General features: G+C 46.2%; 1 protein-coding gene across 5 annotated transcripts in view; it reads right to left on the bottom strand.

Moving 5' to 3' along the window:
* Positions 1 to 709: 709 nt before the first annotated feature.
* zhx3a (zinc fingers and homeoboxes 3a) overlaps positions 710 to 15449 on the bottom strand; it is a 22037-nt gene continuing 7297 nt past the window's right edge. For 4 of the 5 annotated variants that reach the window (XM_058065072.1, XM_058065065.1, XM_058065082.1 and 1 more), the window contains 2 exons: positions 4424 to 7198; positions 710 to 2337 (listed from right to left, as the gene is read on the bottom strand). In XM_058065072.1, the coding sequence (XP_057921055.1) occupies positions 2304 to 2337; positions 4424 to 7035 (2646 nt within the window). In that variant the 5' untranslated portion in view covers positions 7036 to 7198 and the 3' untranslated portion in view covers positions 710 to 2303. Of the gene's footprint in view, positions 2338 to 4419; positions 7199 to 15449 lie in introns of those variants that run through there. The other variant, XM_058065091.1, reaches the window with a different exon arrangement.

Raw genomic sequence — 15449 nt, 5'->3', positions numbered from 1 at the left:
AACACCATCGTTAGCCTGTTAGCCTCGAATTTATTTCTTCTAAACTTAACCCCCTCAAACAAAAGAAACTTTTAATGATTTTTACTCCCACATAAAATTTGGAAGGAAAAGACAACGTAAGACAAAATACTACCATGTAAAAAAAAAATAATAATAAATATGAGAAACCTAACAATTAACATAATATCAATACAACCGAAAAAGACAACCAATCTCAAACATCTCATCACACTATCAATCAATAATGTCAATCAATGTCAATCCGATACGTATGCCACCCTGGGTACCGATATTGACGTTTGGCTCGGCCCGCCTACGCAAACCTACAAGGTGTGTTAGCACAGGCATTATATTAAAAAATTTTCCCCCTAAATTTACAAGAATAAAATATGAGAAAAAAACTCATATTACAAGAAAAAAGTAAATTGTAAATTATTTTTATTTTATTTATTTCTCGTGAAATTACAAGAATAAAATGCAATAAAAAACACACTATTATGAGAAAAACATGAATTTTTCTATTTTTTTTTTCCGAATCTCAGATTGTTTTTTTTTTTTACGCCATCATAATAACCCACAAAACAGCGATCATTTATTAATTGAGAACTGCAGTAGCGCGAGTGATGAACGTCTAATTCCATATTCCCTCGTTGACAGTCGCCAACCTTCCGAGTGCATCCGGGTATGTGAACAAACAACAGAAGGCGTCTGCGTGGTGAGTATTCGCTTTATTCTGTAAAGATTCAGAGAAAGTGTAGAAAGGATGATACAACAGTGCTTTATGATCAGGCTATTTCATAAAATGTTTGTTTTCTTTTTTTTTTTTTTTTCCTCGTAAGTGATCATTCCACCGTAAGTCCAGATTCCATTGATCTCAAAGCAAAAGAAATGTGTAACATTCGACACGAGTGCATACACTGCTGGTAGGAGATGAACCTCCAATTTCACTTTGGATGGTATAGCACCGTTCTTAGCTATTAGCAGCTTGACAAGGATGCAGCTTCATAGGATATCCATGTAGTGACGGTTAGCTTTTGTAGAAAATCCAGAGAATTTCTCCTTATTTGGCTCTCTAGCTCCAAGGACATCTCACTCTGTCAGCATCGAAAGGATCCAATTCATAATTTTGCTTGGCCGGTCACGATATTTGATACCATGTTACAGTTACAGCTCAAACGAAACATCTCCAAGTGTACACAAAGCAGCACAAGATTTTTCACAGATACAGACCAACAGCAATCCTTGATGCACTGGCTTATTTTTTGTGTCTGGATGTGTGTGTGTGTGTGTGTGCGTAACTTTACGGACAGCACAGTAGCTGGAAAGCGAGATGACGGACAGACAGGTCATATAAACAAATGGACAGAGCTGAGTAAGGCAACGTTAGCGTGACAGGCTTGTCTCTGTTTCGTTTGCAGGGCGTTGTAGTGTTTCGATCCGCCGCAAAGATGTCAATACCTTTGCAGCGGGGCCGTGTGATTTTCAGCGTCGCTGTCTTCATTAGTGCATTGAACGTAGTCTAGTTTGCGTGTAGCCCAACCACAAAGTGATCACCAACATTGATACAGGTCTAAAGAAAACATGTTTGATTGCATCTGGACTTACAGTGACTATAGAAGAGTAAATAGAATTGGAAAAAGCGAAGAAAAAAAAAAAGTCAAATTCAAGGCAGTGCTGAAGTACTGGTTGCTAAAAAAGTAAAAAATATCACAAAGCCAACAATAACATTTCTTTTGACACATCTTTTGTCCATTCAGTCAGTACAAACCCCCTTTATAGTGCAGTTTTCATCATATATATATTTATATGTGTGTGTATGTATATATATATATATATATATACATACACACACACTGTATAGAGATTTATTTCTCACGCTGACCCCAAGACATTATCTCTCGGCCTCATCCTATCCTATTTGCGTTCATTCAAGTCACTTTTCCAGTCAGTGTGCGTCTTCTCGTTCTTGTCTTTGATCCCTCATACTGACCTCATTGTGCACCCTCTCCACACGACCACGAAGAAGCATGAAAGGCTGAAACATCACAGGACTCAAGAAGGTGACAAGTTCTTTCTTCAGACGATGGGAGGAAGTGATGGCAGATGGAGGAGGAAGAGGAAGAATAGGGGGTGGGAGAGGGGGGGGGGTATTCACAGTTACAGTCAGAGTCTTACGGTCCAGCTACAATCACATTTGCTGTCATGACAAACACTCTTTTTTTTTTTTTTTCTTGTTGTTTTTGTTTTTTTTCCCAGCCCGGCCAGGGAGCGAAGCGGCCTCGTACGTGTTTGGGTGGGTTTCATCACACCTCCAGCAGCTCCATCCTCAGGCGGTCCCTAATGTGGACGCAAAAACACAACATGGACACACACCCAAGGTGAGGAAGGTTACGGAGTAGGAGGGCGCCTCGGCCCCCTCGACACAATTGTCATGATTTATTCACATGTATTAGCATGCGCTCGCTATCTATAATTCAATGGGCAAGACTCCCACTTAGCTAAAAATAGATTTTTAAACATAGACACTTGATTGGTTGGATGTAGCGTGGCTGTCTTTTTGTGTCGGAGTCATTTATGCTTTCTTTGGCTTTAGTTGCAAGTCACAGTTAAAAAGTAGAGAAGAAGAAGACGAACACAGTAGTCCCTCGTTTATCGCGGCAAAATGGTTCCAGACCTGATCGTGATAAGTGAATTCACGCAAAGTAGCATTCTTTATACTGTACATCAGGGGTGCTCACACTTTTTCAGCATGCGAGCTACTTTTAAAATGACCGAGTCAAAATGATCTACCCACTACAAAAATGCAAAACATCTATTTATTTTCAAATGTATTGAGGATTATTTGTACGTACAATGTATGTTGATGTACCTTACATAACCAAATGAGCCAATATTGCAAAACACACATAATTAACTATTAACATTTTTTGTAATTACCTGAGTTTACTTTGATGACTTGCACTGAATTGAACCAGCCAGGGATGCATAGTCCGGACAGTAGCTGCTGATAGCCAGCCTCAAGCACACTTCCAAATGTTTATCAGTCATGGATAATATCCGTATCATAATATCCGTATAATATTCCATATCCGTATGGAAGTGATATGTTTTTTGCCTTTTTACTTGGTCCAGTTTTTGCCTTTTTACTTGGTCCAGCTCCTTCACTCATTTTAGTGACCATAAACTTTAGCGAGGGCTTAAAATCTCGCAATTCGCCGACTAGCTTAGCACTTTGCATCGTTGTTTACGCATGAGCGGTGACCTAAAGGTCAAAATTCAGTTGTCATCTGACTGGTTGTCCTGTATGTCAATCAAGTAACGGGGATGGATGATAGGCTGACATCGTAAGTTCTGCTGCACTTAGAGACGTTGTTTGATTTGATTGGTCGCCCGAAGGGCAACATTCAGTTGTCATCTGAATGGCTGCCCTGTATATCAATCAAGTGACGGCATTGATGCTGGGATGATATTTTTTTAATGTCACGCCGCGATCGACCAGTACCACCTCCGCGATCGACCGGTAGCTCGCGATCGACTTAATGAGCACCCCTGCTGTACATAAATCTAATATTTGCATAGTTAAAGCACAGAAACAATATGATTAGAGCCCTCTAGGCATAAAATAACACCCCTATAGTCACCTTTACATTCACGCTGTTGTTATTCCTTTTGTACTGTCTTATCAAAGTAACATTACTGACACCTAGTGACCAGTGCAGAATATTACATATCATCACAATGTCTTTGCATGAGTCTTCTGAATGCCTTATATTTGCATTTCGCTCCATTTAGCCTTTTTTGCTTGAAAATGCATGATTTAGGCACAAAAATACTTGGTATTTGTTTAAGTATGTTTTTTTTTAGTAATACTAGGCTGTATTCAACCACAAAAAATGGACATATATCTGAAAAAACACAACATTTGAAGCGCAAAGTAGCGAGGGATTACTGTAATGGCATTTTCGCTAAGTACGCTATGACAGTAATTGATTTGGGGACCCCCCCCCCCAGTACGCAGTGGCGGAAGTATTCAATTTGAGGACAAAAAGGCCAATCTGAGCGACTCCTAATTGAGTTGAATGTAAACCAAAACAAACGCGGTGCAGACCGTGATGCCGCCCAAGGAGACCAACAATGGCGGTTGTAGACATCACACGTAAACAAACACGCAATCACGCTAACATTCACACCGAGGGACGATTAACGTAACACAGGGGTGTACAAAGTGCGGCCTGGGGGCCACTTGTAGTGCGTGGCTGTTTTTTTTTGTGATTAAAAATACATTTTTAAATGCGTTATATTGAAATGTGAAAACCAAAAGAAAAAATGTAGGTGGAGGAAAAGTTCCGATATTCCAAGTCAAACTATTATGGGAAAAGACATCATGAGAAATGAGAGGAAAAGTAAGGAGCGTTCTGGTCACCTGGTCTTGTTGGCATCGCTGGGTTGTTCGATGAGGGGCTGGCTGGCGGGCAGCCGCTGGTGGTCCTCTACTCGGTCCGGCCAGGGGTCCTTCAAGACCCCCGGCTGCGCGGAGGTCTCGGCTTTGATTATCTCGCCGCTCCCCTCAGACCCCATCAGACCCCGCAGCGGCGAGTTTGAACCCTGCCAGAGAACCCGCTGGCCAGCGTTCAGTCCCGCTTCTCCGTCCAGGGCTTTGTTCACGTCTCGTTCAAGAAGTTTCTTTTTGGCGGCCGGCGATCTGGCGTCAGCGTCCCCGTGGCCCCTCGCGTCCTCCGCCTCCACGGGGGGCCGCAGGTAGGTCTCCAGCCACTTGAGCTGTCCGTTCTTGTGGCTGTGCCGGCTGTCGCTGAACCAGCGTACCACCTCGGACTTGGGGAGGCCCGTCTGGTTGCTCAAGTCCTCGTACTGCTGGCTGTTGGGCCAGCGCGTGCCGGAGAAAGCCTGCCGAAGGATGCGCAGCTGCTGGGGGTTCTTGTTGGCCCAGGGGGGCGAGAAGGACCCTTCGGCTATCTCCGACTTGTGTTCTTGATGTGCAATCTCAGATGTGCTCTCGCTTTCATTCATTTTCAGCCTCTTGAAGTTGATCTTGATGGGTTCAATCTTCAGCTCGGAGCAGCTTCTGTCTCCAGCAAAAAGGTCGTCCTCCTTGATGAGCTGCTGCAAGATTGACATGCCTTTTATGCTGAACTCCTTGTTGCGTTTGCCCTGATCCATCACAGATGAACAACTTTTTGTGATGACGGTGGTGCTGGTGCTGGTGCTTTGAGTCGGGGAAGTGCTGCCGTGGTTCAGGCGGGGAACACTGTCTTTCGAGGCGGGGGTTTCTGCCGTAATACTGCTGTCGCTCATGTGGAGCTGCTCGTCCTTCCCGGAGGCGTCAGCCTGCTCGCCGCCGCTGTTGTGGTCGTTGCAGGAGACATTTACATTGCTGGTGTGGTTCACGGCGACGTGACGCTCTTCCGGTCCTGTCGGTACATCGTCGCGCTTGTCGCTAGCGGCAGCAACGCAGTGCAAATCGTTATTGCTGATGTTGGCGCAGCTAGCGGCGAAGCTGTTGACGCCGTTGGTCGGGATGGCGCTATTCACCGTTTTCCTGGAGACGTTCTCGCCACCGTTACTGCTGCCCGAATAGCTGGTGATGCTGCTGCTACTGCTGCAAGTGCTGCTGCTACTGCTGCTGCGATTGCCTCCGCCACCCGCCACATCCACTCCGAGGCCGTCGCTCTTGTCGGGGTCCGCGGTGAGCGGAATACTCTTGGTCAGTACCTGCGTTGTTCTGAGCACAGACGCAACCTTCTGGGGCAGAATCGGGGCGGAATACGAGACCCTCGTGACATGAGGATTGGTTGACATTTTGGGCTGCTTGGCTACGACTCCAACGGGTCTGGTTTTGCCAGCGCCATAGGGGACTTTGGCCATGTTAAAGTTTGGTCCTTTGGAACCCGGAGGAGCTGTGACGGTGTGGTGAGTAACAATGTGATTGACATGACGCAGCGGGGCGGCTTGCTTCTGCGGCGCTCCGCCCTGGAACACGGTGTTGAACATCTTCCTCCTGGCCTCTTCGATTTCCTCCGGAGACCAGCTTATGCCCTGCTTGAGTCTTTGGGCGGTAAACCACAGTTTGATTTGCTCTTCGGGGAACTCTGACACCACCGTCAGGTAGCAGAGCTCGGCTTTGGTCGGGTAGGGGAACTTGCCAAAGGATGTCTTAAGAAAGCTGCTGGTGTCCATGGCGGCATCGTAGGTGGGGATGCTGCTGAGGGGGATCATCACCTTTGGAAGGTCTTTATTGGAATCGCAGGAGGGGGGGGAGTACAGGGAGGGAGTGTGCTGGTGAAAGACTGGGTTGGACACTGTCGTCGCAATCATGTGACTAACAGTTGACCTCGGCATAGCTTGGGCACCAGAAATACTGAGAGCCCCGTTTTGGAGTTCAGGCACATTTGTCAGCATGTTGGGCTCCGCCTCCTTCCCGCTGGCTTTCCTCAAAACTTCCACCGTGTGAGACACTACAATCTTTTTGTGCTCTCCCTTGGCTTTCATCATCTTTGCGATGGGGGTTTTGCTGAGGGAGATTCCGGATTCTCTGCAGTCGTCTTCGTTGTCTGTGAAGAGGCTCTGCTCCACCGCCGTGACGCCATCCCTCTTGTTGACGCTCAGCGAGGCGGTCATCAAGCCCTCCATGATCTTGGGATGAGTGTTGGCGTTGTGCAGAGCCAGCGCCTCGAAGCGGACCACAGAGACCCCGCAGTTCAGGCAGTAGAAGGTGGGCTGGGCCCTGAAGTCCAAGTGGCAGTTGTGCATGTGGTCCAAAAAGTAGTTCAAATCTCTGGACTCGAACGCGCAGGGCGGGCAGCTGTATGTTCCTCCTTTCTGCACCTCGCTGCCGCATTCAGATTTGGATGAGCTGCGAGAGACGTGGCCAGACTCCACTCCAGAGATGCTGAGTATGCCGTCTTCCGGGATTGTTGGTAGGAGTTCTGGCAGCGAGCCCAGTATGATTTCCTCGCGCACATGTTTGGATTTGGACGGTATCATGCAGGGCACGGTGGATTTCCTCTTGCTGGCCATGGTGCGGCTTTGTGGAGATGGGGGGTGAGACGGTGATTGATTGTCCGGTTTGATGAGAGCAGAGGGCGAGCGGAGTTTAGTGTCATGGATCAGCCACGGTGTTGCTTCATGCCGTCTGCCGCCGTAGGACCGCCGTCCGGCTGGAAAAGCTCCCGGGGGGGACCTGCGCGAGAAAAAAAATCAGTCAAAGTCAACTGTCGCCAAACGGGACGGTACAGAATAGGTAGGATGCGGCTGTTTAAGCAACACAAAGTATTTATACACAACAGTAAGCGCCAACGGAGAAAGCTAACATCCCCACGCAGAGTAATGAGTGGAGGTGGAAATACAGTGTGACAGTGTAGGTGGTGTTGCTCTACAATCACAGCGTTGAAGAAGTAAAACACCTCCGGGGCCGTTGCTCTCCTTGCGCTTCAAATAAAAGAAGCTTATATCAAATTACGGCACTACATATCGACGTACAGACGATATTTTACACCCTGGCTTGAAAAGCTATTGATAGCATCAAAGTGCGAATTGATGATTTGTCTGACTGGTCTTAAAAAAGTGGTTTTGAAATGCAAGTGACTATACACACACACACACACACGATGGCATTTCAACAAGATAAGGGCTGAGGGCGACACACACACACACGTCACCTGTCAGTGTTGTGTTTATTTATTTGGATTTTCAGACTTCTGTCTTGCTGTCACTTTTTATCAATTCAAAAAGAGAGCATGAAAATCAACAGCGCCAACAATGACAGTGTCTCATCTCTGCCATATTTGTTGTCTTCCTTGACTGCTGCCTTAGCTTTGGCTCGGCTAATTATTAATGGCATGTGTCCACGGTTATTTTTAGCACAGCCTCATGATACTAACGACAAAAAAAAAAAAAAAAAAGAGTAATTAAACTGTAGGCTGGCATGCCGACTATAGCCAAGGTGCGTACCCTGTAATGTGATTTTCAGGGTTTGAATGAGAGCGCCGTATTTGTTGCCAGATGCCACCTGGCTCCCTCAAGGAAGGGAGTGTATTATCAGTGAATAAATATTAGCCGCACACTTCCTCAGGGATTTTCAGCCTATTGAGTGGTGTGTGTTTTACCCCCTCCGTTGATTGATAGTGCCGCATCTACCCAGCCCTTTCCAGCTGTTTGCAAGGAAAATTATACAAAAATATGCACGCCGGCTTGTGGATTTCTCATTGCTGTGAGGCTGTGTTCGAGGAAAACTGCACTTTTTTTTTTCTTATTTTGCCCATCCTTCCCAATCCTTATGTGAGCCTTGGATACATATGTTCATTCTAAAGATATAAAAACAGCTAAAAAGACTATATACATTCTAAAGATATAAGAACAGCTAAAAAGATTATGTTCATTCTAAAGATATAAAAACAGCTAAAAAGACTATATACATTCTAAAGCAGGGGTCGGGAACCTTTTTGGCTACAAGAGCCATGAAGACCAGATATTTTAAAATGTGTATCTGTGAGAGCCATATACATTTTTTTAAACATTGAATGCAATAAAATGTGTGCATTTTTATGTAAGACCAACAGTTTTAGATATAATGGGCTCCAATTATGTAGACCAGGCACACTACCCCACGCCAATGGGGTGTGGCCAGCACACTTTCGTGAGCAGCGCAGTGTCCAACAATAAATCAAATACTTGCTGCCATTAATACAACTTCTGCTGCTGCATAATTTTGCACCATACTCAGTATATTTCATTCTTTTGGCCATCTTTGCCAGAAGGCTTGGTTCTGCAGCTTGTTAGCAAAAATAATTTTTTATTGTGGTAAGAAATGCTTGAGAGCCAGATACAGTCATCAAAAGAGCCCTACCTGGCTCCCGAGCCATAGGTTCCCTACCTCTGTTCTAAAGAATTAAGAACAGCTAAAAAGATTATGTTCATTCTAAAGATATGAAAACAGCTAAAAAGACAGTGTTGATTCTAAAGATATAAGAACAGCTAAAAAGACTATTCATTTTAAAGATACAAGAACAGCTAAAAAGACAGTATTCATTCTAAAGATATGAAAACAGCTAAAAAGACTATTCATTTTAAAGATACAAGAACAGCTAAAAAGACAGTATTCATTCTAAAGATATAAAAACAGCTAAAAAGACGCGGCTAAGAATGCACATCATGGGAAGCACCATCAGTCATGTATAATGTGTATGACATACAGTGTTCATATCATATCATATCATCATATCATTTGACCTTATTTTGCTCCACAAATGGCCAACAATGCTAAATATAGCTTTTGAGGCGTACCTAACGTTAAGAATGCATTTTTGGCGTCGCACGTGAGCGTTATAAACACATTTTCAATTCATTGTGTCGGCTCAAATGACGGCGTGGCACATTTGCTCAGGAAGCACGCATCCAACCCGAGTACACATCACGCTGAATGCACAAATCCGTGTGCAAACCTCGCCCACTGTGTCTTATAACACTCCAGTCATGAATTTCTCTCCTTTCTTCGCTGTATTATTATGAGGTGAAAAATATGCCCCTCACCAAGTCATACATATTCAAATTGGCAGGGCTACTACCTCGCCGCTTAGCGTCGTATCAGCAATACAGCTGGCTTTAATCGCTGCGTCGGAATGGAAAGTAAAAGAGGAGGAAAAACCAGGAAGAAAAAGTGAAGTCAATTCTTCACCCTTGGCCTCTGTGTGAACTTGTGACACACACACAACCTCCGATCATATTTCTCTTATTTTCTTTCTCCGGGACTGCGGGATTGTTGACGTGTGGCGTGCTCGGGAGAGAGACTCGCTCCCGTTGTATCCATATCGCTCCCGTTTAACCTCATCTTGCCGGCTTATCGCGGCGCTGGGAGCGGAAATTCAACATTCATGCAATAAAGTGCTGACACTTGGTGTGATATTGCTTTGGTTATATGGTTACGTATTTTCAACTTCTCCTGGTCACGTGGCATTTGTACACGCTGAAAAGCACTTCCACAGACGTTCATTTTAAAGCAGGCACCACGGCGGGCGGGCGGCCTGGTAAATAAAACATGAACCTGTTCCTGAATTAAAACCCTCAAATGACCGGCCGACGGCACTCGCTGACCCGCACGGGGACCGGCTACCCCTTATTTATTGTTTTTCATTACACAAGCGCTTCCTATGGCCATCAAATGAGAAAAAAAGAAAGAAAACAAAACAAACAGTAAAAAAGTAGGTCACCAGCATCTTATGCAGTAATCCCGGTTCGCTGCATCCAGACGCAGGCATGTGCTGTATGTTCCGCTGCCAGACAGGTCATGATATCCTCTGATGGAACACTCAATTAACCCCTGCTAAGGACACTGGGTTTGCTCACTGAACAAAGGATTTACAAGTGTGTTCACGCAACAGACGGACGCAGGGAGTCATGCACGTCTCAAACATCTGCATGAAAGATGCCATTATGCTTTCGGAGCGACAAATCAATGTTGACCACGTTTAGCTGTGAGGACTCTCTTTGTAAACGCAGATGGAGACACTTGGGAGCCACGGTTAGCACCGATGCCACACAGCGAGAGGGATCCAGGTTCAAATCTCAGTTTGACGCAAGGAGACCGGCTTTCCTTGATGTGAATGACTGGGAAAGCTCAAAGGCCCTATTACATGACATCACGTTTACATGAAAAGGATTTTTACAATGTTTTGGCCTTTTCAACTTGACGGCTATATTGCCAAAAATCCTTTTTTTGCGGAATTTTGCCCATTTATTTCCCTTTTCTGTGCATTATATCAAGAGAAAACAAGTTAATACGAGCTAGCTAACAACGGATGCCATTGGAAATACCTATTTTGACACTAAATCCATAACATTGAATGAAATAAGCCATTTACATAACCGACTTGTATGTTAACCAAGGTACAGTGATATTACTGTTGTAGCAGCTAGCATGAAAAACTAGCCTCAACGTTTTTCAGACGGAAGAGTGGCTACCTAGCTCTCCGTTTGGCTAGATGCTAGTGGACCAACGCATGCTCGCTGCCCTTTGTTGATGTATCAGCTAATATTTTAAAAAGTTTAAAAGCCGGACAATGTTTTGCGGCTTCAGACTTTTTTTTTAATAAACTGGAAGAGGAAGCAAAACGTCTTTTTCATGCTAAGGGTTGCCGACCCCTGGTCTACGTGCCCCGGAGATTGTTTCAGTAACTTTTTTGACTCTTTGTGAACCCTTTCATAAAAATAGTATGCAAAAACCTCAGGGCCTGTTTACACCAGAGCGATGGAGCAACATGTTTTATATTTATTTTTATTTATTTATTTTATTTATGTTTTGTGTGCAGAAAACAAGAACTCGTCTCATACAAGCGGGGCTCCAAAAAGAGCGACTGTATCGACGCTGGAGCTCACCAACACGTGCATCATCCCGGCCATGCCCAGAAGTAAATATTTGGTTTGGGAATGCTCTGTAAAAAATGGGAATGATGATTTTCTTTCTCAAAATGGAGATTACAATTCGGTGGGAGGACTTCTTTCCACACACACGCACACACAATGACGATTACGAGACGACTCATTGTCCTTTGGAACCTTCCGGTCGTTTCTCTGCTCTTCCACATGGAAGTCCGAGAAGGACATTTTTTTAAATAGAAAGACAAAATAAGACAATCAAAAGAAAAGTCAATTAATAACTGTGATGAATAATAGTCAGCGGGGCTTGTGGAGGGTCGGGGGAGAGCGTGTCGGCGTGTCGGCCCCCACGCTAAAGACAATGCAGTCTGAGTCCTTGTGTAAAATGGCAGTTTGTTTACAATTATAAAATTAGAATATAACGTTACACAGAATAAGATATACATATATAATATACAGTATATTAAAAATAATATATATAATATCATGTTTTAATTACAAATAGATCCATCGTCGTTGCCGTGTAAATTAAAAAAAGTCCTAATAAAATAAATATCCATTTAGAAATGTTATTTGATTGAAAAATACATATATATTTATACAGTATATACAATTGTTGTCGCTCGCTCGGGGCTACCTCTTGGAGACTCGGTTTTACACTCGGCATAATATCCAAGACCTTGATAGGACGCATGCTGCCGTGTTGGCACGCGCCGCCTATCTGGCTTCCGCACGTTAAAAACACACCCGCCTGTCATTCCGTCTTCTAAATGAGTCGACGTGTCTTTTCTCCCGCTGCTCCGTGACATCCAAAACACCGACCTGCGTCCGTGGAGCGCCAAAGAGTTTGCAACACCCGGCATGGAAATGCATAGCTGGAGGAGGCGGTCCCGGCCACATTCAAATGTAAAAAAAGCAGCCCGCTCCAAGCACGGAGAACCCGAAACCGGCTAACAGTCGGCGATGCTCCATAAAAGAGTCAAGTCACCCATCAAAATAATGGACGGCTTTATCCGGAGAGCACGATGCGCCATTAGACGCCAAACAAGGGCTTCCCGAGACCAGGGAGCCATTGAACGCGGCCCGTGAAAAGCCAGGATTTGTGTTTGGGTGACAAGGTGGACAACGCCGTCCCCCTAGGGTGTCACAGGCACCTCGGAGAAAGCACACAGCCCCGCTGTTAAACCCAACTCAGCTTGAGCCGTTCCCATCCAAATGGGATTAGAGTGAATTCTAGTGCGGTTTATACCTTCAGCCTTGATTTAATAGCAGCATTATGATTTCCACCAGGCCCCTCCTATGCGCTTTTACGCCGTCATTTCCATAACAATGCTATATTTACATGTCATTAATGTAGCATTATAATCTCCACTTTTCTACGGCTGAGTGCTTCTACCTCCGCCAGCAGCACGGGCGCCCTTTCATCACTTCATAAACGGCTGCGGCAATTAGAATATTACAACGTGAAAAACGCGGCCAGTCTACAGCGCGCCGCGCCGCGCCGCGCCACGCCGCCACCGGAAAGAGAGGCGAGGCTGCAAAGTGGTTGCTAGACATTAAAATTTAATTCAAAACAGCCCGCTGATTCAGACACTCCCAGATTGTTGGGTCAGCTACAGTTGACACGAACAAACACGGATTTGTGTTTTGCACCACGCCGCCTGTCACATGAAGGGGGAACGTGGCGGCTGGCGGAAGAAGCAGGACAAAGGAAGACAAGACTCAGACGTCTGGGAGCAAAGCGTGAGGATGACTGATGATGATGACAGGCTGCGCTCTTTCAATATTCCTCCCTGCTGACACCTCCTAGTCGGGCGTCGACACACTGTCACACACTCCCTCCTCACCTCCGCAACATTTAGCGCCTTCCACGTTCTCAAATCTTCCTCTTTGAAGCAAATAACTGGCAAGGAGTCTCTTGATGCCGCCGTAGCGCAAGAGCTAAAAAGCAAAAGACAACAATCCGTCACGAGACATTTTGTGCTTCATTTGCACCGACTGATCCGCGCATGTTGTTATTTTTTAGTGTTGTTAAATGTGTCTAGAAATGGACAAAAGCCACGACGGATCCATTTGGAAGATCACAAAATCTGCCCAGAGGGGGAATTTTTACGGCTAGGTGTCCGACGGAGAGTTGAATGTCATGTGAGGGGATCAGCTGGACACTAAATATAAGCCAAAGACGGACGATTATCGTCTTTGGAAAATTAGAAACAATGCTGGCTCATTTACGAGGCAAACGTGATTCCGAGCTTCGGAATATCTGGCTGCGATTGTTTCGCTTACGCCGTACGTCTCCCGTGCCCGTCGTGAGGCGCACCGGGACCCGTGTGTGGTTTTCTTTGACGGCGGAAGAGTGGGTGGGTTCCGCTTCATGCGCGTCACTGTACGCCCGGCGGTATGAATAAGCGTGCGGCTGGAGTGATACGTGTGCTGAAATCCAAGTGGGAGATGTCAGGGTGATTAGCACAGTGCTAATAGAGCGCCGTCCGCGGCGTCCGCGCCGCCTGTCCAGCTCCAGACAAAATGTGACCTCAGATCGTCTTCGTCTCGTCTGGGCTCTCGACGGGGACGTGCTCGTGTGTCTGAACGTCTGCGGCGCAGGTGCTGTCAGCCATCTCGCCTCCGTCTTCCTCCTTTGCCTCTCCCATTCACACACACACACACACACACACACAACCCCCCCACTCCTCCTTTACCTCCATGACTGTAGCCCCGTCCACTGGGAGACCGGTCGGTCGTGCCACTCATGTGTTAACATTGCCATGGCAACCCTTCTCCTCCCCTTGCCCACTTTGCCACACACACACACACACACACAGCCGAGACACTCGCCCACACCCACCAACCTCAAGACTCATACACACTGAAAAATTCCTGGGACTGCATCCGGTGCAGGACAAACTTTAATCCACGCGGGCCCGCCGACCACATCAGTGAAAAGTCCATTCACAGTCCGAGTCTCTTTCAGGCGACTTCGGGTGAGGTCTGAGGCCTTTTCTTTCCGGGCGACATAAACCCGTCGCCGCCGCCGCCGTCTTCCCGAGGTTTCATTAAAGAAATAGCGCAAGTGAACGCGTCGCGTCTTTCTCCGTCGGATGCCACGTTTTCCTGCTCGGTCCTGTTATGTGTTAGGGCGCAGCTCGCTGTGGAAAGCGCACATTGTTCTGCAAAGCCTTCTATCTGCGGCCCAGATGAATGACGGACAAATAAACCATGGCGCGCCGAAAAAAAATATCTGAGTCACGCATCCTTTTACATCACTTTTCATGAATAACTTCTTCAGTTCTGTAGCCAAGACTACAGGCATTCATTTGGCAACTTAAGAAGAAAAGCAAGAAAGATGGCGGCGTACCACACATTGTACTGTCCATCCTAAAATGGCTGACATCACAGCCTCCTCTACGCTTGGCAACTGCCAACTCCTGCATGGGACAGAGAAAGTGGCAGGGGTTCTTTCCCCACAAGTCCCACGCTTTTTCTCCCGCTGCCCACCCCCCCTCCGCCCCCCCCCCCCCCCCAGCACAAGTGTTTCTTTTGCTTGGAACTGTGCAAACATGCTGTTTTAGCGAGGCTGCGGAGCGGGCCGGGCTTCGATATGGCTAAGAACGAACCACACAAAAGCGACACTAAAAAAAAAAGCTGAAAGGCCCGACGGGATTGCACCTGCGTACTGTAAGACCCCGTCCCTTTCTGGAGAAATAAACAGGACTCTGTGTCGCGGTTGCGGGCATTGACTGTGAGAATCACGAGGCAGGCGGCCATCATGAATGCTTGTTTGTAGGAAAAACAGCAGGAAATGTGATCGGTTTGGCATTAAGATAGTTGATTCTCTTCTTAGAAGTCGAGGAATGTTCTGACACTCCAAGTCAGCTAAATCTGCAAACCATGACCATATGACCTTCCTTGGTATTCTCAGGCGGGGAACTCGTTGGGAGCTGTGGGAGGCACAAGCACAATACCTACAATGTGCTGTCGGAACACCACAGAAGTCCATTACCGCAGGTACACCGAGGTGCCGCGTGCCGCCTTCGCAGTATTCCCACATTGTCAGTGGATAC

This window comes from Doryrhamphus excisus, chromosome 1, assembly GCF_030265055.1.
Source record: "Doryrhamphus excisus isolate RoL2022-K1 chromosome 1, RoL_Dexc_1.0, whole genome shotgun sequence".
Lineage (NCBI taxonomy): Eukaryota > Metazoa > Chordata > Actinopteri > Syngnathiformes > Syngnathidae > Doryrhamphus > Doryrhamphus excisus.
The sequence above is the reverse complement of the archived record's forward strand: the minus strand, read 5'-3'. Positions and strand labels throughout refer to the sequence as shown.